Below are 22,059 nucleotides of genomic sequence, written 5' to 3'. Positions count from 1 at the left end.
CAGCACTGGGCTGCAGACAACCCTGTAGCTGATCTCGTTACTACCATTGAAAGTAAAGCCTTTATTAGTGGTGCAATCTCACAGAACAATTACCAAAGCGATTAATTAGTTCCATATTCCTAATCTGTGGAGATAGAGCATAGAATGAGATTCCTGCTAATCCACATAGAAAACTCTGTTATTTTGGGAAACTTACTTTGTTTCCATCCAAGCTTACACCAATTGCTGAATGTAGTTGATAAAATAAAAAACATCAGTCAGTCAAAGTGAAGCCTGAATGAATTAAAGCTTAGCAACTCTAAAAAGGCTCACTTGTTAGACTAAGAAAAAATTGAACTTAACATCCACAATGTTAAGTGAGCTTTCAGCCGATGTGAGTAGTGTATGTCATGCAGTATTACAAAATCGAGCCACAATTGACTTTTTGCTCTTAGCACAAGGACATGGTTGTGGGGAGTTTGAAGGCATGTGCTGTCTGAATCTTACTGATCATTACGTTTCCATCCATGGGCAACTGCAGCAGCTACAGGATGGGTTACATGCCCTGAAAGAAGATAGTGACCCCACTGGAAGTTGGTTCTCCAGCTGCGGCATCACTGGATGGTTGAGGTCTCTTGTGCTAGAAGGGAGACAGACTTTACTTATAATGTTAATCGGGATGAAAGTCTAAGTTGTGTGTTATCTTGTCTTCATAAGAGTATAGAATGAGTCACATCCAAAGCCTGGTTTGTGCAAAAAGAGAAAGGGGGAATTGTTGCTATATTTTATATATTAGTAAAGGCCTGTCTGCACAAACCAGTCTTTGAAATAAGTCGTGATATTAAGGGCTGAAATCCTTGAAACTTGCCTGCAGAAGAGAGAGTAAAGCAAAACAATATCCTTGTGTACAAGGATAAGAATGTAAACCTGTGTGTGTTTGCCAATAGTAACTTGCTCTGCCCGCAGACCCTGTAGAACCCTATAAAAGGTGTGTTAATAATAGAAATAAATGGCATTCACAATTACTTCTGTTAAGACTGGTGAACAGCTCGGGGGTCTTTCAACACCAAACTATGTTGAGATGGAAGAGAAGAAAAAGCCCCAGAGATGCCGCACAAGGAGGGTCTGCAAATCCAGTCCAGGGAGCTCCGAGGAGGAAAGATCCCCCCAGTGCCAGGAACACGGCCAGAGATCCAGCCGAAGCTCAGAGCAGGAGGAAAAGCCCCACAAGTGCTTGGAATGTGGGAAGGGTTTCAGGTGGAGCTCCCAACTGATACAGCACCAGGTGATTCACACTGGGGAAAAGCCCTACGAGTGTGGGGAATGCGGGAAGAGCTTCACCAACACATCTTACCTGATGAAACACCAGGTGATCCACACTGGGGAACGGCCATATGAGTGTGGGAAATGTGGGCAGAGCTTCAGAAGTATCTCTGACCTGATGACACACCAGGTGATCCACACAGGGGAACGGCCCTACACCTGCTTGGAATGTGGGAAGAGCTTTGGGTGGAGCTCCTACCTGAGGGCACACCAGCTCATCCACACTGGGGAGAGGCCCTTCGAGTGTCCCGAGTGTGGGAAGAGGTTTCAGCGCAGCTCTGATGTTCTCAAACATGAGCGGATTCACACAGACGAGAGGCCCTTCCGCTGCCCCGACTGCGGGAAGAGCTTCCAGTACAACGGCCACCTCACCGTTCACCGGCGCATCCACACTGGGGAGAGGCCCTACGAGTGTCCCCAGTGTGGGAAGAGCTTCTCCACCAGCTCAACCTTGACACCAACGGAGTCACCAGTAAGGGAAGCCCTGCGAGTGCCCCGAGTGCGGGAAGAGCTTCGTGCGCTGCTCCAGCTCCATCCCCCATGGGAGGATGGGCGTTGGATGATCCCCAGTGACCCCCGTTGGGCAGAGCCCTGGTGATCCGTGGTCCTGGTGATGCGTGTTGGGAAGACACCTGGCTGGGAGGCTCCACATCTTCCTGGCTCCCTATGGGCACCTGGATGAAAGCAGGGGAATGAAAATCCAACAGGATACAGAATGACAGTGGGAATTGTTGACTTTGAATCTTCAAGAACTTTTTGCCTCAGGAGCTGTGTGGGCAGAGAAAAGGGGGTGACACCGGGCTTGGGGGCCCAGAGGGGAGCACACACACTCTGTGGGGAGGGAGGACACGACCCCTGTGACCCCACCTCACCTTCCTGCACAGGCAGAAGCCGAGCCCCAGTGCCAGGAAGATGAAGGCAAACGTGGAGCCCCCGGTCCCCGTCAGCATCTTGCTGCGGGTGGCATTTCACGCATCCCTGGGGCAACTGCCGGGGTCAGGACCCCCAAAACCTCTCACAGACATCCCAAGCCTTTCCAAGGACCCTCCCAGTCTCTCCCAGCCCACGCAGGACCCTCTGAAACCTCTTTTGAAGTCACTAATTTTAAACAATTAAGAATTAGAGAAAAATTAGAGATTATGGCTAGAGATAGGCCTTGCTGGAACTAGTTAGAGTTAATGATTTAAGTGAGAAGCAGGATTTGAGTTAATGAATCTTGAACTTAGGTAAAAAATTACTTGTCATTGTATGTTTGTTCAGCTGTGCTTATAATGTGAAAAGAGAAACTGATAAACGGGTTCAGGAAGATCACAGACCTTACATCTGGAAACCCATTTAAAAGTCACAAGGAAGGAAATTGGAATTGTACCAAATGTTATTTGTAATGTCAACCATTGTAAAGGTAGAAAGGTGAGAGTGAGGAAGAGTGGTTTTCCTTCATCTCTTGATGACCACTACATGCCAAAATGACCCCCTCCTCAAATTAAGGAGCCCACCATGCAGGCATAATGACTTTTTAAATCATTACCGTGCATTTTAATCAAACCTGGGGAATGGGAAGTGTTAGCATTATGCATATGCATTAGTATTAATATGTATTAGTATTTTAGATATTTTAAGACTTCTGTAAATAAATAGACACTGGAATCTTTTGTCAACTTGCAGTGCATATTAAGGCGTGAGTCCCACACTCACCCAGTGCTGTGATTAAACATCCACTTTGTAACTTTAAACTGTTGGAGAGGTTTTTTTGTCCATTAACAGATTGGTGTTGATACCAGATCAGTATCACTATTTTGGTAAATCACTGCCAGTCTCTTCCCAGCCTCCTCAGGACCCAGCAGAGTCCCTCCTGTTCCTCTCAGGATCCCTCAGCCCCCTCCCAATTTCTCCCCACTTCCCCAGGACCCCCAGACCCTCTCCCAGTCCCTTCCCAGCCCCACCAGGACTCATCAAGACTCCTTCCAGTCTCTTCCCAGCACAACCAACCTCATCCTAATCCCTGTTTTCCAATGCCCAATCTCCTTCCAGTCCCTCCAGGCTCACTCAAATCCCTCCCAGTGACACCCAGCACCCCCAAACTCCCTCCCAGTGTCCACCAGGACCCCCAGAACCCCATCCCACCCTCCCCAACATCCTTCAAACCCCTTCCCAGCCATCCTAAGCACCTCAATCCCTTCCCCAGTTTAAACCAGTCTATCTCAAACTCCCTCCCAGTTCCTCCCAGCACACCCTAATCCCCCTCTGGGCCCCCCCAGTGCCTCCCCCGCTGCCCCCGGCGCTGTGGGGGCCGGGCCATGCCCCAGTGCCGGCTCAGGGGGTGCTCCAGGCTGACGTGCTCCACCTGGCAGCTGGAGCTGAGCCCGCATTGCCGGTGGAGTATCCAGCAGCACCAGGAGCTGCTGGCTTCAGCTCAAGGGCACCAGCGAGATGGACACGCTGGGGTGGGCGCTTGGAGAGATTGGGCACACTGGGATCAGCTGGGTGTGAAATGGTGCCAAGGCCGGTCAGCTCTTCCTCAGCTCCACGCCAGGAGTGGAACACACCTCAGGAGCAGGATGACCCGAGATGTGGCTTAGAGCAATGCTCTACAGCACTTAACAGCTGTCAGGCACAGTGTGGAGGCAAGAATGGGGGGAAGGTCTTTTATATTGGGGTTCAGAGAAAGATTTAGTCTCCCAAGGGTCCAGGGACAAAAGACACAGAATACAAGTGTACAGCAATTTATATATGGGGAGGGCCCAGGGGTGGATACAATTTCAACCAGTGAGGGATATCCTGGGGAGGGGAATAGGACACATGGACCAATGGGGTGCTGTGGATTAGGGGATTTCCAAAGGGGACGTCCAAGCAGGGGGTTGGCATAAGGCAGGATTGACAGGGGACATTTGGGAACAAGGGGCAGGGTGGACAAGATTGATAGGGAAGGTGCTGGAAAAAGGGGTTGGGATACAATGATAGGCAGGGCAGGGGAGGAGATAACTTTGGGTTATACCAACAAAGCAGGGGGGTAACAGCCTGGCTTGGCTGCAGGGGGGTCCCAGGGTGTGAGGATGGGGGGTTTGGGAGGGTTCCAGTCCTGGATACATGGGTGCACGGGGGTCCTGCTGCAGCGGAATGGGAGTTCAGGGGGATCCCTTCCTCTGTTCTGGGGTTCAAGGGGTCCCAGTGCCTGAAAATGGAGGTTCAGGGGGGTTCTGGTGCCCAGGAATGGGGGTTCTGGGAGGTTTCCATTCCCGAGAATGGGTGTTCAGGGGATTCCAGGTTCCAGATAAGGGGGTGCAGGGGTTTTTGGGGGTGGGTAAGGGAGTTCCAGGGTTCCCAGTGCCCCGAAATGAAAGTTCAAGGGGGTCTCTGTGCCCAGGAAGGGGGGTTTGCCCGGAAATGGAAGTGCAGGGGTTCCCCATTCCCAGTGTAATAAATGGAATTGATTCGTGCTACTTAAATTGCAACTGTTACTAAAGTTATCATTAGAAACGATCAAGAATTAGTGTTACAAAGCAGATGTACCCCTTTGCAGATGTTACACGTCAAAATTAAGGTACAGGATGTAGTTTAGAAAATAAATGGTCAGTAAAATCAGAAAAAGGAGGAAACTTATGGGAAACATTAATGAATATGTATAAGCATACAGTATATAAGTTTAGCTTGAAGTGCTTTGTTTCGTACGTGAGGTGAGGTGAGAAGAACCCCCCACACCCCAGTCGGTTTTGCTTATGCCTTAAGCATTTGTAACCACTGGCCAATTATATTCACATATATATATATATATAAATATGTATCTGAATATATCTACTAAATTGTATCTCTTTTTTACTAAATTCTATTCTTTTATTATTTTGTATCCAATTTATTAAGCTATGTTATCAATTAATTAAATTTGATTGTTTGGAAATTTGAAAGTCATTTATAACACTACTATATCAAAAGCAGTTAAAAGTGATTACAAACTGTGCTATATCAAAATCGTTGTGATTATAATAATTTGCAAAAGCCAGCACATAATAGCAAAGGGCAGCAACAACATAGTTCTTTATCACAAACACAGGGCAGGTTTTTCCCTTGCATGGAACACTTGGGCCTTCCCCGGGCCCCTTCTGCCCTCCCGCAGAACCAGAGGCATTTTCCAGCGCACACAGTTTGTAAGCAAGAGCCGGCTGCAGCCCAGAAGGCTCCAAGCGCCTCCTTCCAGGCTGACTCTGCAGATGCCGAGGCTGCTCTGGGCTCTGCCAGGCTCTGCTGGGGCTCAGCTCTGGGCGAGGCTGGGCCCGCTCTCCCCTCGCAGTGCTCCGGGCAGCTGAGTCACAGCGGGAGAAGGACAGGACACCTCAAGGGATTGAGGTTTAACAGAGATTTTATTCAAATAACTGCCATAACAAACAGGCTGTCCTAACTATTCTAACTAACTCACAGTACTAACTACCATTACTAACTACTTGTCCTAACTACTATAACGGAAAGCTGGCCTCCTGAGCTTCATCTCCTCCTGCGCTGCTCCCTCAGTTGCTTTGCTGCAGTGATCAGAGGGGTCAGGCTGGAGAGAGGCTTGGCTGATGACAAAAATGGGTGCTGCCCAAGGGATAAAAAAGAAAGAAATGAACTGTTACTTTCCAGACTCAAGTTCCTCACAGGCTCTGTTGCAACGGGACAAAGGGGAATGGTTTGAAAGTCAAGAGAGGGAAGCAGGCTCAGATTAGATGTAAAGAAGAATTGCTGTAGCAGGAGAGTGGGGAAACACTGAGAGAGGGAGCCCAGAGATGTGGGAGGTGGCTCCTCCCTGGAAACATCCAGGCTCAGGTCAGGCAGGGCTCTGAGCCACCTGATGTGCTTGAAGATGTCCCCGCTCGTGGCGGGGCACCAGCTCCAGATGAGCTCGACAGGAGCCTGCCAAGCCAAAGCAGGCGAGGATTCTGCTGGCTTTGCGTGTGAAAAGCAGCGGGACTGGAGATGATGGGAGGGGGGCCCCACAAGAAAAGCCCTCCCTGGCGCTGCCGTTTCCCCCGCAGCCGCTTGGCATTCACCTGCAGCAGCTCCTGGGCAGAGAAGCGCCGCTCCTCGTCCGGCTCCAGGCTGCACTCGAGGAAGTCCCGCAGCAGAGCCGACAGGCGCCTGGGCTCCTGCAGCTGCGGGCTCCCGTTCTGCCGGATCAGAGCGCGGGCCTGCAGGAAAAGCAAACACAGCGCTCTGACAGCTTCCTCCACACCCACACGTGCTCACATCCAGCCCGCTTTCTCTGCCCCAGCTCCCCGGGCACTTTCCTCCCTGGCACAGATGCTGCTGCTCACAGCTCATTCTTCTGGGCCAACCAAAAAACCCAAACCCTGGTGCAGCCACAGCCATTGCAACATCCAAATGATCTTGCCTTCAGAGCCGACTGCATTGGCTGACTTTGTCAGTAGGAACCTCCATCAGAAATAGCCCATTTTGCTTCTCCAAATACACACACCAGCTTTACAGGCCATTTGCAAGAGTCAGTGTGGTCTGCCTGTGTTATTTTAAGGGATTCTTACATCAAATGCATCTCTGCAGTGCCACTGACCCTCAAGTTAAAAGCATTCCTGATGCCCCATGCCAGAAACTGCCAGGCAAGGAACAGCAGGTTTGTGTGGCTGAAAGCTCAGCCTTGGTGACACAGAGAAAGTAAAAGGAAGGAAAGAAATATGTTAGAGTGTGGGGAGGTTAAACAATCATCTTCATGTTTTAGACAAGTTTCCCAGTGAGAAGAGCCAGGGGGAGTTCATCTCACAAAACCTCTTTTAGAAACTCCTCCAGAAATCTTGTTGGGTTTGGGTGTGGGTGTTGGGGTTGGTTTGGGGTTTTCTGCAAGACAACATTAGAGCTGATGCACTTGCTTCATGTATTTGGGTCATCCTCACAAGAGCTGCAACAACTTAAATGCCAAAGCAAATTGTTGCTGGAGACTGCAGAATATTTGTCTGTGTTCAGGCTCAGGTGCTGTGGGAATTCCCTTTGCGATGTGCAGAAACCTCCAGCTGCTCCTCCCAGTGCAGGGTCACCCTGTGCTCACAGGCCTCTGCAAAGCCTGGAGAATTTGCCTCTTACCATGGCCCCCGTTTGCTGGAAGTAAGGAGGTTCTCCTTCCACCATCTCGATGGTCACAATGCCAAAGGACCAGATGTCCACCTTGGGGCCGTAAGGAGAACTGGTCACAACTTCTGGGGCCATCCAGTGAGCAGTGCCCACCATGGAGCTGCACTGGTCCTGCTCAGGGCTGAGCTGAGCACAGAGGCCAAAATCAGCTGAGGACAGAAACAAGCACTGTCAAAGGCAGCTGCAATGAGGAAACCAAGCACAAAGATTCCCCACTCTCAGTCTGGGAATGCAGTGCTGAATCCAGCTGGAAAAGTGCTCAGGGCTGTAGCCAAGGAAAGATGGAACTGGACCCTTAAAGAAGCCCTCAGCCTTCATGCTTGGCTTTTACTGATTTCCTTTGAAGCTTTAGATTGCAACTCCTGCCCCTCTGGGAGGGCCATACCCAGAGCAAAGGCACTCCTGACAGCCTGCTCCTCTCCTGAGCTCTCTGCACGGGGCAGCCGCTCTCAGCTGGCAGCAGGGGCCAGGCAGTGCCACCAGCAGCACTTGTGGGGCTCTGGCCCTCACTGGGAAGCAGCCCCACAGCCGCACCCCGGGAGCGCCGTGCCTGGCCAGGAACACCCACCCAGCTTGACAGAGCCGTCCATTCCCAGAAGGATGTTAGAGCTCTTCAGATCTCTGTGGATCACCCGGTTGGAATGGAGGAAATCCAGGCCCTGCAGACACTGAGAGACAACAAGAAACACGAGGGAAAAAATCAGAGGCCGGAATATATCATACAAGAAAGGACAGTTTAGAATTCTGCCAGCAGCAACTTTGCTGTGACAGCCCAGGAGTGCAGTGCAGACAAGCTCCAGGCAAAAGGTTCAAGGCAAAGCTGAGAACAGGAAATCAGATCCAAAAAAGACAGAGAGTACCACAACAGCAGGAAAGAAGACAAGAACAGAGTAGAAATGCAGTGATATTTGCAGGCCATTCACTTCAGAGGCTCTTTCCTCTCCAGCTCATAAAAACAACAGAGAAACAAAGGCCTGAGCATGGAGCCACTCTGCTCTCACAGCCTCTTTGGAAGGACCATGGTGTCCCAGCCATGGGAAGCACAAGCAGGATCCCTCACCTCCTGACTGACAGCTGCCATCTCTCCTTCAGCCATGCGTGTCTGTCTGACAACGTCCTGCAAAGTTCCTCCATCCATGTATTCCATCACCAGCCAGAGATCTCCATCAACAAGGAAGCTGGAAGAGGAGAACAATGGCACAGAGATGAATGTGCATTGCTCAATTCCCCCAGGGAAAAGCCCAGAGTGGAGTTTTGTTCCCAGGTCACTTGTCAGTGAGGACAGAATCAGATGGAGAGACATTCCTGCCAGGCTGCACAGGCCTTGGAATCTGCACAGTCTGAAGGAGAAGGAGGCACCTGGGAGAAAGGAGAGGCCTTAGATGGCAAGCAGGTGAAAAATGCACTTTAGCAACAGCCCAGCTCAATGTGGAACCACAACACTTGTCCCCAGCTGCTTCAGCATCTGAACTCATCAGTTCCACCATTCCCTCCGGAACAAGGCAACACAACTTCCAGAGTTATCCAGGGGAGGAGGCCGTGCAGCACTTGGGGCAAAAGCAGTCAAATGCTTGGAAAACCTTGCACAAAGTCCCTTCAGAAATAGGCAAGGCCATGGAAAAATGGGCAAATGAGGCATTTCTGGAAACAAGAACCTGGTTTTCCTGTCACCTGCAGCAATGGGAAAGGGCTGGGAAGAAGAAGCCAAGGAAAATAATTTCTACCAGGGTTTATCAGCACTTGCTGTAAAACACAGCAAATGGGGTCAACTTGAAGAAAAAGCCAAAGCAAAGCAACAAAAGCACATGGAAGGAGTGAAGTGCCAGGCTGTTGTTCTGGGAAGATATGGCCGGGTCAGGCATTTTCAGAACAGGCTACAGACTGGGGATGCCAGGAAAGATGAACGCAGGGCCCGTGCACGGGAGAAGACCTGAAGCACTCACCTGTCCAGAGAGTTGACAATGTTGGGGTTCTTCTTGTCCTTCAGGACCACGACCTCATTCACAGCTTGTTCCCTGTTCTGCCCTCTGAGACTCATTTTCTTGATGGCCACCTGAAGGGACATTGCAGACCTTTAACTGGAGCAGTCTGTGGCAGGAGGCCACAGCAAACACGGAGCGAGTCTTTTTGGAGCGAGCGAGCCGGGCTGTGCCAAACTGCCTTGGGATGGGACACCAGAGCTCAGCAAGTGCCATTCCCACAGCCCATTGCTCTGCTCGCTGGGGCTGTTACAGGACTCATGGCCAGAGACATTTGGCTCTGTAAGCTCTGCAGAAATGCTCCCTCAGCTGTCAGCCTCAAAGCTATAACAACATTCTCTGCACCTACAGTCTTCTCAAATGGCCTCAGCACTCTTAGGATTATTATTCCAACACATTTTGCAAGCAGGAGGTAATTCTGTTTCTGTGCACACAGAGCAAAACAGCCGGGAACCCTTTAGCAATTCTATGGCATTTGGCCAGGATTTCAAATGTCCCTGCTCTGTTTGGGATAGCACAACAAAGCAAACGTGCACATCCATTGCTCAGATAATCCCTGTCCCAGCTGCCACTGACACCAGACCCAAACACAGCTGCAGGGTTTAGGAGAGAGCTTTGCTCTGCACATCCATCTTCTCATTTCTCTCCTGTCTCTGTGGGAACAGCTGCAGTAGGACTAAAACCCCAAACTGAGCCCAAGCAGGTTCTCTCCTTAATTAGGCCTTGAGGTATCCTGATGAAATTCAGGATGATAAAACTGCTAAATAGTGTTCCTGTTCGAGGCTGGGATGAAGGTAAATTGAGCCTCAGTCTCCACCAGCTGATGCATTCACACTTTTAGACATGAAGACCAGGCCAGGGTGTCCTGCTCTGACAGACACCGCTGCCCTCCTTGCCTTCCTTTGGGCACTTGAGAAGGACCAAGTCTGTCCCAGCTGTGCTCTGCAGGCTGACCCTGCTCTGCCTTCAGAGGAGCAGCCTGTGCAGGAAAGCTCTGCTGGGCCCCACAGCTCCAGCCACAGCTCCCAGCAGAGGGGAAAGCCCTCGAGAGCTGCCAGACATGCTGGGCGTGTTGACACTGACCTCTCCTCCCGTGGCCCTGTCGAGTCCTTTGGAAACGGTTCCAAAAGCCCTGGAGACAAAAACAGCAGAGAAGAAAGAAGCAGCGCTTTAGGCCCTGGCAGTGAAAGGCAGCCCAGACAGGAGATCTCTGCTGCCTGCAGCGTTCACAAAACACCCGAGTGCATCCACCCTTCAAACAACAGCACAGCAGCCACCAGCCCTCTGCCATGCAAGGTGCCTTCTGACCACAGTTATCAATTCTGATCAGCCCTGAGAGGCAGCAGCATTGTACCCCAGTGTCTGAAGGGGTTTGGAGCTCTCCTGACTTCTCACTGCATCCTGCACCAGCAAAATACCCGGGCCCTGCTTGTGCAGAAGTAACTGCCTTGCACTTACCCTTGGCCAATCTGCTCCAGTTCCAGGTATTTCTCGGCAGGCTCCCCCACGCTCACGGTGTTCCCTGAAAGAAACCAGGGGGAAGATGCTCCCTCTCAGATGAGAGCCAGAATGCAGCCCCACTCCCTGGGGCCGGGAGCCCCTTGCTCTCAGCTGGGGAAGGACAATAAATGACCCTGTGCCATTCAGCTGCAGAGCAACCCTGGGTGCAGCTGATGCTGAGACACACACACAGCACCCTGCTCTGGCACACAGGAACAGAGCAGACGTACTCAGCTGCATCAGGCTCCACTCCCCGCTCCCCTCTGGCTGCAGGGCTGTGCTGCTGTCAGAATGTTCAGCCCAGGATCCTGCAGCACAGGGAGCTTCAGTGTCCTCTTCAGGAGCAGAGGGAGGTTCTCCATCTTCTTCCCAAAGCACAGCATCTTCTCTTTCCTCTTCCCAAAACTCTGCAGCTTCTCTGTCCTCTTCCCAAAAAGCTGCAGGTTCATCATCATCTTTCCAAGCCATGGGACATTCTCTGTCCGCTTCCCATGCTGGAAGATGTTCACCCTCCTCTTCCCAAGCCACAGGATGTCCACCGTCCTCATCCCCCACCGGGAGATGTCCACTGTCCTTGTCCCACACCGCGGGAGCCTCGCCGTTGTTTTCCCAAACCGCGGGGTGTTCGCCCTCGTCTCCCAGAACAGCGGGAAGTTCACTGCTCTCTTCCTCCTCTTTGGCCTCCTCTTTGCAAGCAGAGGGAGCCAGAGGAGGTGCTGATGCTGCTTTGGTGCCCTGTGGACAGACGGGAGTGTGAGGGACGAGAAGTTCTATCTCAGTTATCACCTTCTTTATCCTCAGCTACACATCCAGCTGCACTAAGCAGAAATAGGGTTCAGAGCTGTTCAAACTAACAATGGGCTAAAGCCCACATTGCCACTTATTGTTGGGAATTCCATATTCCAGCATGGCTAAAGCCAGCAAGCAATCTTCTGCCTGCAAAACCAGTCCTGCAGCTCTTCAAAAGCTCTTCAGCAGAAACAGAGAAAACTGCCAGGGATCTCTTTGCTGCTGCTGCTGCAAAGACACTGACAGGAACTTTCCTTCAGCCTCCCAGGCTGGCACTCGGCTGCCACACGCCGAGCTCACAACTTGCTGCGCAATTCTGAACACCAAAGCTTCCTTTGCCACTCACCGAAGGAGGAGCTGCTGGGGATCCACGCGTGAGGTGCCCTGCAACGGGAGAGGGAACGTGAACCAGATGTTGTTAGGAAAAAACTGCCTGTGGTGGGAAATGAGCAAGGCAAGCCCGAGAGAGCATTTTGCTTTCACAGCATCCCTCCAGGAGCCACAGGCCCTTCACACAGCAAGCAAGAGAGCAGCACAAAATACTGGGCTGTGTCAGCTCTTGGCTGGAGCAGCAAACGGAGGGAGTTCCAGGCTCCGCTGCCACAGACTCCCCGCTTGAGGGAACAGAACCCCCCCAGGCCTCATTGCAAATGCTGTGCACGCCCCGCTGGCTGCAGACACCCCCTTTTTCAGCTGCAGCTTCTGGCAGGAGCTCTCCCAAACCAACCCTGTCCTCATGGCAATTTGGTCACAGAGTCAACTCTGTTCCAGTGGAAGAACAGAAAGCACACAGCAAGCCCAAAGCCACAGAGGCTGCACCGAGGGAAAACCTCAACTTACGTGCCAAGTGGGTTAAAAAATACCCCGAATAAGCCACAGAGAACAGAGTGCCAACTGCAGCAACCACTTGCTGCATCATTTTGGCTGCGCTGCACACGTCTGCAGACTGTACCCCTGCAAGCACAGAAGGACACCCGTCAGGGGCTGGGCTGGCTGCTGAGAATGCCTCGGGCAGGAGGATCCTCTGGCAACGAGCAGGCGCCCAGAGCCGCTCTGGACACTGAGGCCTCCGTGTCCCACAGCAACGGGAACACCACGGGGACGTGGCAACGCTCCTGTGACACCACAGCAGCCGCTCACGCAAAAACCGCCTGGAAGCTTCTCCTGTGTCACAAAGGAGCACAAAGAATCCTCCCAGGGCACAGCCTATTGCCCAAAGGATCCAAGAGGAACTCTGAAAATGCAGCAAACAAGGACACCCCATAGCCCAGTCTGAGCACTGAGGAGGAACGAGGACAGCACCAAACCAAAGCAAACACGACCTGTAGTCACTGATACTGCTGAATAAAACCAGCAAGGCTTGTTCCATCTGGAATCTTTGTTCTAGTTCTAAAAACAAGCAAGGTTCTTCACTGTAAATATACAGAAAGCAGGAACTGGGGAGGAGGTGGGATTAGGAAGGAGGAGGAGCAGGAGGAGGGAGAAAGGAAAAGGAGGAGCAGGAACAGGAATAGAAGGAGAAGCTGGAGGTTCCAGTGCCCTCTGTGTCCGCAGCACCCCCGGCCACGGGCCCATCGCCCCCACCTCATCCTGCAGGTGAGCAGGGAGGGGGAGCTGGTCCCAAATCTGTCAGGGGGTCCCTGAGAGGGTCTTTTTATTGGAGTGTGTTTGGAACTTGCAGATTGTGGAATTGAGCCCCAAATATTGTCTGGTGTCCCTGGGAGGTTTTTATCCTCTGTGTGTGTAGGTTTGGATCTTGCAGGACCCCAAAGCTGAGCCCCTTGGGAGATCTTTGGGGTCCACGTGGCCATTGCCCAGTATTGGCTGGGGAGGACATTGGTCCTGGGGACCCCTGGGAGAGCAGAGGAGAGGAACCCCTGGGACCCCCAGAATGGGGAGAGCAGAGAGGGGCGATCCCGGAGCTGGGGGACCCTGGCAGCTTGGAGAGGTGGGAGCCTGAGAGGAGACACTCCTGGGATTCCTGGGATCTCAAAGCAGAGATCAGGGGAGAAGGGACCCCATGGACCCCCAAAAGCCTCTGGATCATCGCTAAGGAGGACCCCAGAGAAGGGGGAACCCCTGGAGCCCTTGGACCCCCATCATCCCAGGGAAGGGAAACCTCTGGAATCCCAAATAGGAAAGACAAGAGATGGGGAAATCCTGGGAGACTTTTTTTGAGGCTGAATCTTGATATTTTGGAGATTATCATGGACACAAGACTCCTGCTGAGCTCGAGACATGGACTTAGGCAGGAGGAGCCTCTACTTCAAGGCACTCCCACTTTGTTTACCCCCAAATCAGGATTTGTCATTCCCAAGCCATGGCCAGATGGAGGAAGAGGAGGAAAATCCCCAGAGATCCTGCATGAGGAGGGGCTGCAAACCCAGCCCAGGGAGCTGCAAGGAGGAAAGATCCCCCCTGTGCCAGGAAGGCATCTGGAGATCCTGCCGGAGCTCAGAGCTGGGGGAGAGAGCTCATGGCAGGGAGAAGCCCCACAAATGCTTGGAATGTGGGAAGAGCTTCAGCTGGAGCTTCAAGTGGAGGAAACACCAAAGGATCCACCCTGGGAAATGGCTCTGGGAGTGTGGGGAGTGTGGGAAGGGCTTCAAGAACAGCTCCCATCTGATCTGGCACCAGGTGATTCACACTGGGGAGAGCCCCTAGGAGTGTGGGGAGTGTGGGAAGAGGTTCAGGAAGATCTCTGTCCTGATTAACCACCGTAGGATCCACACAGGGGATAAGCCTGGAAAGTGCTTGGAATGTGGGAAGAGCTTCAGTCGCAGCTCCCACCTGATCTGGCACCAGAACATCCACACAGGAGAATGCCCCAGTGAGTGTGGGGAATGTGGTAAGAGCTTCATTGAGATGTCCAATCTGATCCACACAGGGGAAAAGCCCTACACGTGTGGGGAGTGTGGAGAGGGCTTCAGCTGGAGCTCCAACCTCGGGGCACACCAGTGCATCCTGAGTGTGGGAAGAGATTTCCAAGGAGCTCAAGTCTCATCAAACATCAGTGGATTCACACAGAGGAGAGGCCCTTCCGCTGCCCTGACTGTGGGAAGGGCTTCACAAAACTGCACCCTCATCAGGCACCGGCACATCCACACTGGGGAGAGGCCCTATGAGTGTCCCCAGTGTGGGAAGAGCTTCTCACAGAGCTCAACCTTGACCAAACAGATCTTCCGGACTCCCTGTGGGCACCTGGATGAACACAGGGGCAGGAACATCCATCAGAACACAGAGCAACAATGGGAATTGCAGATTGACTGCCCCTGGAGATTCACCAGAATGCAGAGATCCCCCCACAGCCCCTGGAGAAGCCCATGCCCGAGCAGTGGAATGCCTGAGATGAGGCTGTGACCCCAGGGGACACCTGTGGACTGAGGGGCCCCTGCTGGAGCCCCCTGTCATGGAAGGTCTGACCCCATGGCAGAGTGACCCACGCTTCAGCACTGTGAGGGGGCTGCTTCCATGGAATAGACTCAGGTTGGAGAAGTTCCTGGAGACCTCTCTGGTGGGAGAGATCCCAGAGTGCAGCAGGGGAATGACTCCTGTCCCTGAGCAGCAGGAAAAGCCCTGGGAGATGAACTGACCATGGCTCCATTCCCTGTATCCCTCCACTGCCAGGTTAGGATGCAGAGCTGGAAGGAGGGAGGGGTGGAAGGACGGTGCTTTTAAGGGTCTTCTTATTCTCCTGCTCTGAACTTATTTGCAATAAATTCAATTTATATCTGCTGTTTTGCCCATGACTGTGTTTGATGAGGAAACAGTCTCGGGTCCTTAACTCATGAACCCTTGGTTAAATTTTCTCTCCCTGTGTGGCTGTGGAGGGCAGTGAGAGAGCAGCTGTGGTGGGTGCCTGGACTCGGGCCAGCATCACCCCACAGCAGTGGGACATGTCCTTGTGTGGCCCTGTGCTATGGTGCTACAGGTGCTGTTGCTTTTGTCTCCCTTATGATTTTATCTTTTGCATTAAATGCTTGTGAAGTGCCCCCGGTGACCCTCGTCTTCCCTCAGCTCCGGTATCCCCGTCCCTTCCCCTGCTCCCTGTCCCACGTTCCATCCCGGCTGGCGGAGCCTTGGAGCTGCCGTGGGGGCCGTGGGGCTGCCCCGGGGGCTGCGCCCCGAGCCGGGGCCCCTTCCCAGTGCTCCCAGTGTGCCGCTCCAGCCTGGAGCAGCCAGCGAGGGCTTCAGCTGGGACGGCAGAGAGGCGCTGCTGGGGGATCCCGGTTCACTTAAGTTTGGTTTTGGTAATTTTGGGAGTTTTGTGCAAGAAATCTCTCCTCTCCTCCACTCAGCTGAAGGGGTTTGGAGGGCGGGTTCCCTTTTTTGGGGGAAATCAAAGCGATGCACTGATGCTCCTAATTAGATGTGCATGAGGCTCCAGAGTTTCCCGCTGAGCCGGAGCCACCCAGCAGCCAGGGCTGGGCAAGGCGGGCCGGGAGGTGCGGAGAACTTTGTTTGTGTTGGGAGCTCAATGGCGGCTCGGGCCGGGCCCGTTCCAGGGCTGTTCCTCATCCCCGCCTTTCCCCTCACGCAGCCCGGGGCGGGCCCTGAGAGCGCGGGGCGGGGCTGTGCCGTGTGCAGAGCCCGCCGCTCGCTGCGATTGGCTGCTGCTGCCGTCACTCGTGGCTCTGGCGCGCGCTGATTGGGCAGAGCGGGGACAAGCCCGGCCCCGCTGGCGCCCCCAGCGCGGCCGTGGGGCAGGAGAGCCGCCATTGCCGGAGCGTCTGTGCGGGCCCGGCAGCGGCGGCAGCAGCGGCCGGAGCCCGGTGAGGCGGCGGCGGAGCTCGGAGGCGGCCCCGGCCATCGCAGGTGGGAGCCGCGCTCGGTTCTGCGGGGGCTCGGGGCTCGCTGCGGGCCCGGGAGGGGGCGGCAGGGGGCTGTGGCGGGTGGCTTGTGCCGTGGCCGGCCCGTGTTGGCCCTGGGCTGAGGGCGCTGCGGGAGCGGCTGCCCGCGGTCTCCTTGCCGCTGGGGCCTCGGCAGGAGGCGGTGGCGGAGCAGCGCTGGCTCGTCCCGCTTCGTGTCGGGAGGCCGGAGGTGGCTGCGCTGGGCCCGGGGCCGGGCGGGAAAATTCCCGGCGCCAGAGGTTTGTGTGGCCCAAGGAGCCAGAGGAGCGGTGTGCAAGTGACTTTATTGCTGCCCAAAGGGAGAGGCCATGGGGCATTTGCCGTGCGCTCTCTCCAGGTGTTGGAGGACGCGGCCTCGTTTTTGTCCTGATTTTCCCGGCCGCATGTCCCTGTCCCTTTGCCCAACACTGGCCGAGGTGCTTGGAAGGTTCAGCTTTCCCGATCCGCCTGCTGCAAGTCCTTTTTGTATAACACCCGATATTCCTGGCTCTGTGAAGTGTTTGTTCTTCTGGAAGTTCAGGAATGTAGCGGGACTTGGTCTGAGCAGCAGTCCTTGTCAATTAGTAACATTTTCTGAAAATGATGGTTTCTCCCTTTGTTGCCTTATGTACAAGTCCCTGTCCCTATCTCCAAGCAGATTCACTCATTGCCTCTGTTTTTTCTTCCTGGAATCAGCCCAATTCCTCCTGCAGGCAGGAAGCCCCTGGGCCATTGTGCAGGCTTTGGGCCATCAGTGTTAATTCGCATTTCTAAAGCTCCTCTCCTGGCTGCCTGGAGCAAAGCTTCTCTTCCAGGGCAGACATCCCGTGACTCACACGTGGCCCCCCACAGATCTGCTATTTTTTTTTTTTAAACAATATTCTAATAATTGTTTATGTGTTAAAGCACCAACTTTAAAGCTCTTTTAGTTTTCAAAGTGCAGCTTAAAGGGGAACATCAAAAAGCTCATACCATCATTTTGTCATGACTAAGAGTCAAGTACAAATATAAAACAAAAATGAGAAAGCAATCAAGTGTTTTCATTCTCCTAGGACTAAAACTGATTCTCACACCACTGGCCCAAACAGAACCGACAATATAGAAGTAAAATTATTACAAAAAATTACTCTAACGGTGTAATCCTTTCACTGAAACTGAGAAAAGCAAAAACTATTCAACAGTGTCTTTAGAAAAATAAGGCATTACTTGATTCTGGCAAGAATGTGCAACAGGAATAATTTCATGCACACTTAGGCTGGGTGTGCAGAGAAAATCATTCCATGACACACGAGTTTGACTAGATTTTTCTAAATTTATACACTCTGACACCATAGAAATCCCTTGCTTTATTGTTCATTGGTTTGAAGGTGTGGAGTTGTTAGGATTTGGTTTCCTGTTGCAGCCGGATTTCTGTGCCTGTGATGGGAATTAGGTGGGCACTCCTGGATTTTCTGCTCAGCCTTTTCCAGACCAGGTGTCTCCAGCTGTGCCTGGGGGAGATGTTGGTTGATGTTTGCTGCTGGGTGTTGATGTTTTGTTGATGGTCGTTATCTTGGGGGGAATCTTTTGGGCTATTCCCAGTCTGTTGAGATGTTAATTTCATCTCTGCTGAGTGGTGGAACATCCCTTAAAAAAACCTTTAAATTTCCTTTCCCCAAGGCAAAGGCAAACCAAGTCCCTTTAGAGAAATAAGATTTGAAGCCATTTTCAAGTCGGTCTATTTTCCCATATTCTAATCCCAGGCAGGGCAGAGTGTGAGTGGAATTGAGAGGCAGAGTGGAATTGTCCCGGTGCCTTCCCCAGCAGCTGTGGCGAGGGCAGGCACAGAAAGGCCTGAAGCTGCAAGAGTGAGAGCAAGGATTGTCCCGCAGTGGCTGGAGATGGCAAAGGAGGGTGGCCAGGCCGAGGATTTGAGCAGAGGATCTGTGGGCAGGCGCAGGGGCTTCCCCCGCTGGGGAGCCCTGGCTGCTGCTGCGTTGCCTTCAGTGCAGGCTCAGGGGTGGCCTGTTTAATATTCCCTTGCAGTTCAGATTTCTGAGTCTGGAAGAGCCATGGCTGGGGCATCAATCATTTTATTTTTTTCATTTTGTTAAGTTTTGTTTTCTTTCTTATGTCCACCCCATAACATTGAGACTATCTGGGGCTAAAGAAGTCACAGAATGTTCTGGCTAAAAGATAGAATCCTCAGTCCAGCTCCTACAATTCCCTGTTAATTGTAAGAATTGTTCAAGCTCCATTTTAGTCCTGAGTAACATTACTTCTCAGATTCACTGGACCCTCTCAGAGTCAATACACCACAAGCCTTCAGTCAAAATGGGTCTCAAAATATTTCAACATTTTCTGTAATGTTTGCCCTTTTTTTTCAGCTACTCAAAGCTGCTTTTTAGCCTGAAAATGAAGCCATTTCACAGAGGCTTCCTCTACCTCTTCTCCTTGTTTTTCTGGCTGGATCAAGTCATCCACATCCTGCATTAAGCCAGTCCCTGGGGGTGAGGTCAATTCCTTTGATATTTCCTGCAAGGCTTGCCCCAGTCAGGCCGGTGCTTCCGTGCATCCCTGCAGAAGGACCGTCCATGTCTTGAGCATTTTCCCTTCTACCTCTTGTTGCCAGCCCAAGGCAGAATTGTGTTTGCATCCTCTGTGAGTGGGCAGATCCCCAGAAAGCATCTTTTGCATCAAGTTGTGAATGGCAGCAGTGTGAGGAGGGCACCTGGTTGAGGCTGGTGTAAGGATCTGAGAGTGTGGGGTGCCTCGGTTTCATCATCTCATTTCTTCTTCTTGGGTCCTGCAGCATTCTGTGGATTCCATTGGATTTCTTGTTTGGCAGGATAGGAGCATTCTAGGGAGCCATCCCTGGCTCCCCAAGCCGTGCCTTGAGCAGGACTCCCAGACAGGCTGTGAGCCCTTCCTTCCCTCCCTTGGAACAGGGGATTGCTTTTGGACACCTCTTGTCCTGGTTGCTTCAGGGAGATTTGGAGAGGCTCCATATCTAATTTTGCCAATTTTCCTGGGGCTGCCCACACTTGTGGGTTCACTTCAGCCGTGGCTCTGCCAGACATTTGACACAGAGGTACAACAGAACCAGCCTCTGTATCACCTTTTGCAACATTAATTTGCATTTTCCATTTAGCCATCAAATCCCTTCCCAGTAAATTACAATCACAATTGTGAGCAAATAGAAGGTCCTGCATTTTAAACCCATCCTCCACATCTGCTAATAGTGGCTGAATAAAAGACAACAACTCATCTTTCCCACTTTGTGCCTTAATAATTAAAATATACCTTAACAATTTACTCCCCTTAGGTGTAAGATTCCGAGTGGATGGAGAGGCCCCTGTGTCCATCAGGAAAGGTCTCCTCTGGATCCAGAGCCACCCTGAATGTTCCCAAGGGCTGCAGTGTGGTGGGTCCCTGGTGGAATGGGAGCTGTGCCACCGCTAAGAATGCGTGTCCATCAAGGGCTGGACTTGCTGGTGCTGAGGGTGCTGCTGTCTGTGCTTGCAGTGTCCTTGTGCCCTGCAGCTGGAAGGCTGATTCCTTGCCAGGGGCTGTTTGGGTGGGCTGTGCCCTGGCCAGGAGGGCAATGCCTGTGCCAGGTGCTTGTGGCCGAGGGTGTCCCCTGGGTGCTGGGGCCCCCTTGGGCCCTGGGCTTGATCCCTCAGGGGCTGTAGGAAGTGTGCCATGGCCTTTGCCTTCAGCTTGGCCTTTTGCTCATCCCTTGCTGCATTCAGCTGCTGAGCCTTTGTGAGCAAGTGCTGCAGGGGCTTCTTCTGTCGCTGCTGCAGCCCCCTCAGTGCCTGTGGGTGCTCATCCTGTGGCAGCTGCTGAGCTTTCTGCGAAACCCTTCCTTTCTCCAGGGACCCAGCAGGAAATGCTTAACAGATCATGTGGATCCTTGCAGGTCTACTCGCCATTTGTGAGCTGTTCCTTCCTCGTGCTGGCTGTGCTGAGGCTCCCCTCCCCAGCCCGTATCCCAGAGCCGGTCCCTGTCCTGCCGCAGTGTCCAAAGGCGGCCCCCCCGGCGGGCAGGGCCGGCAGCTCCACGGGGCCGGGCAGCGGCCGGGGCGTCCCGCAGCCTCCTGGGGGCCGGGGGCCACTGCCGGCCCTGCCCGGGGGGTGCTGGGCTCAGGCAGCGCCCGGCGCTGAGCCCCGGCTGCCCCACAGCCCCGGCCCGGCCCCACAGCTCCCCACAGGCCCCCAGCCCGTGCTCCCGGTGCCGCAGCTCTGCGCCCGCTCCTGCCGCTCCCAGCTCAGAGAAACCCCCTGAAATCCTCACCTCCTTGTTTTCCTCTCCTGGAAAACTGGGATACAAAGGATCTGCTGGCAAATTCTGAGGACAAGCACCTTCTGGAAAACATCACAATCCTCAGTACTTTTCTCTTACTCTTCCATTATTATTTTTCTTACCCCATAGATTGCTCTTGTTGCTTCTTGCCTTAAGCACATTCCTGCACACTCCCCTTCAGCCAATCCCTTCCCAACACACCAACACCATCCATCCCCCGTTGTCTAAATCCCTTCTGGACTTCCCTTATTGCCCCCTGGGTGTCCATGTCCTTAATTCCCTCTGGGAGAATGTGCAAATGACCTCCACATGCTCCCAAGGGACCCTTGAGAGATATTTTGGGATCCTCATCCCTTTTGCTGGGACCCCATTGTGGCTTTCCCTTTTGTCCCCTCCCTGGGTGCCCTGCCATGTTCACTCCCCGAAGATGCCACTGTAGTCACTGCTGAGATTTTCAGTGCTCTCTCCCTGCCGACTCTTGAGAGCCGCCCTGATCCGTTACTCGTCTGTCTCCTGCTCACTCTCGGGTACCCAATCAATGCCCGGTGCCGCCGCCAGCCGAGGGAGCCGATCCCCCAAACTGGGTGAGGCCCCTTCAGCTGCACTCACTGCCCGCCGGCCCGGACGGTGGAAGGAATTGCGGAGGAGCCCCAAGGTGTGTGGAAAAATTGACATCCCCAGAGGTTTCTGTCCACAAGGAAGACAGAGGAGTCCTGTAACAGTAATTTCATTCATAAAAAAGGGTGTGCCCATGGGACATTTCCCATGGGGTCTCTCCTGTTGTTGGCAGACACAGCCTCCTTTTCATCCTAATTTTCTTGCCACATCTCCCTCTTCCTTTCCCCACTGGCTGAAGTCCTGGAGAGGTACAGACTTCCCAATTCACCCCACTTTTGTATAGCTAACGATATTGATGTCTGTGTTAAGTCTTTGTTGTTGTTCTGGAAGTTGATGAATTTAGCAGGACCTTGGCTGAGCAGCAGTCTGTGTCATCAATTAATAACATTTTGTGCAGCTGCTGGCTCCTCGTGTCACTTCCTTATGTCCACGTCCCTGGCCCTATGTGCAGTGAGCTTGAGGGGATCAGTTTGTAAAGAGGCTTTGTTGTTGTTCCTTTGCTGGGGTTGCCCCGTTTTGGGGCCATCCCCCCTGGAGCAGGGTGTCCCCCCTTGGTGCAGGCGCAGGGCTCAGGCAGGGCTGAGCCAATCAGAGCGCGCGGCGCTGATGACTCATCAGTGTCCAGGCAGAGCCGCAGCTGCCAGCG

General features: G+C 53.0%; 3 protein-coding genes and 1 pseudogene across 5 annotated transcripts in view; 3 read left to right on the top strand and 1 right to left on the bottom strand.

The window, feature by feature from the left end:
- LOC147646113 (serine/threonine-protein kinase PAK 1-like) overlaps positions 1 to 22,059 on the top strand; it is a 145,767-nt gene that overhangs the window by 90,628 nt on the left and 33,080 nt on the right. The window lies entirely within an intron of this gene.
- The window catches only part of LOC147646115 (uncharacterized), a 146,464-nt gene that overhangs the window by 122,828 nt on the left and 1,577 nt on the right, over positions 1 to 22,059 (top strand). Inside the window, exon 2 of the mRNA XM_086873919.1 lies at positions 1,267 to 1,656. Within this exon, the coding sequence (XP_086730045.1) occupies positions 1,267 to 1,656 (390 nt within the window). The remainder of the gene's footprint in view (positions 1 to 1,266; positions 1,657 to 22,059) is intronic.
- Positions 5,639 to 16,236, bottom strand: LOC147646116 (serine/threonine-protein kinase PAK 1-like). Of its 3 annotated transcripts, none has more exons than XM_086873915.1 (11): positions 12,522 to 16,236; positions 12,028 to 12,065; positions 11,123 to 11,627; positions 10,851 to 10,914; positions 10,476 to 10,524; positions 9,357 to 9,466; positions 8,474 to 8,591; positions 7,982 to 8,081; positions 7,366 to 7,562; positions 6,324 to 6,461; positions 5,639 to 5,871 (listed from the first exon to the last, which is right to left on the bottom strand). In XM_086873915.1, the coding sequence occupies exons 1-11, from the start codon at positions 13,048 to 13,050 to the stop codon at positions 5,779 to 5,781; spliced, it is 1,941 nt and encodes a 646-aa protein (XP_086730041.1). In that variant the 5' UTR covers positions 13,051 to 16,236; the 3' UTR covers positions 5,639 to 5,778. The 3 variants fall into 3 exon arrangements, with proteins under 3 accessions (XP_086730041.1, XP_086730042.1, XP_086730040.1); XM_086873916.1 differs by having other exon boundaries at positions 11,123 to 11,909; positions 12,522 to 16,229; XM_086873914.1 differs by lacking the exon at positions 5,639 to 5,871 and having other exon boundaries at positions 6,020 to 6,461; positions 12,522 to 16,212.
- LOC147646117 (uncharacterized) lies at positions 13,920 to 15,041 on the top strand (annotated as a pseudogene).

The sequence above is a fragment of the Cyanistes caeruleus genome, unplaced genomic scaffold (assembly GCF_971803275.1).
Source record: "Cyanistes caeruleus unplaced genomic scaffold, bCyaCae1.hap1.1 HAP1_SCAFFOLD_123, whole genome shotgun sequence".
NCBI lineage: Eukaryota > Metazoa > Chordata > Aves > Passeriformes > Paridae > Cyanistes > Cyanistes caeruleus.
The sequence above is the reverse complement of the archived record's forward strand: the minus strand, read 5'-3'. Positions and strand labels throughout refer to the sequence as shown.

Excerpts from the sequence above, each read along its gene's own strand:
- LOC147646116 (XM_086873914.1), bottom strand. The coding sequence starts at position 13,050 with ATGGAACAAGCCTTGCTGGTTTTATTCAGCAGTATCAGTGACTACAGG. Across the intron at positions 12,066-12,521 it reads TTTTTTAACCCACTTGGCAC|GGCACCTCACGCGTGGATCC; the intron begins GTAAGTTGAGGT and ends CTCCCGTTGCAG. Across the intron at positions 9,467-10,475 it reads ACAGGGCCACGGGAGGAGAG|GTGGCCATCAAGAAAATGAG; the intron begins GTCAGTGTCAAC and ends ATGTCCCTTCAG.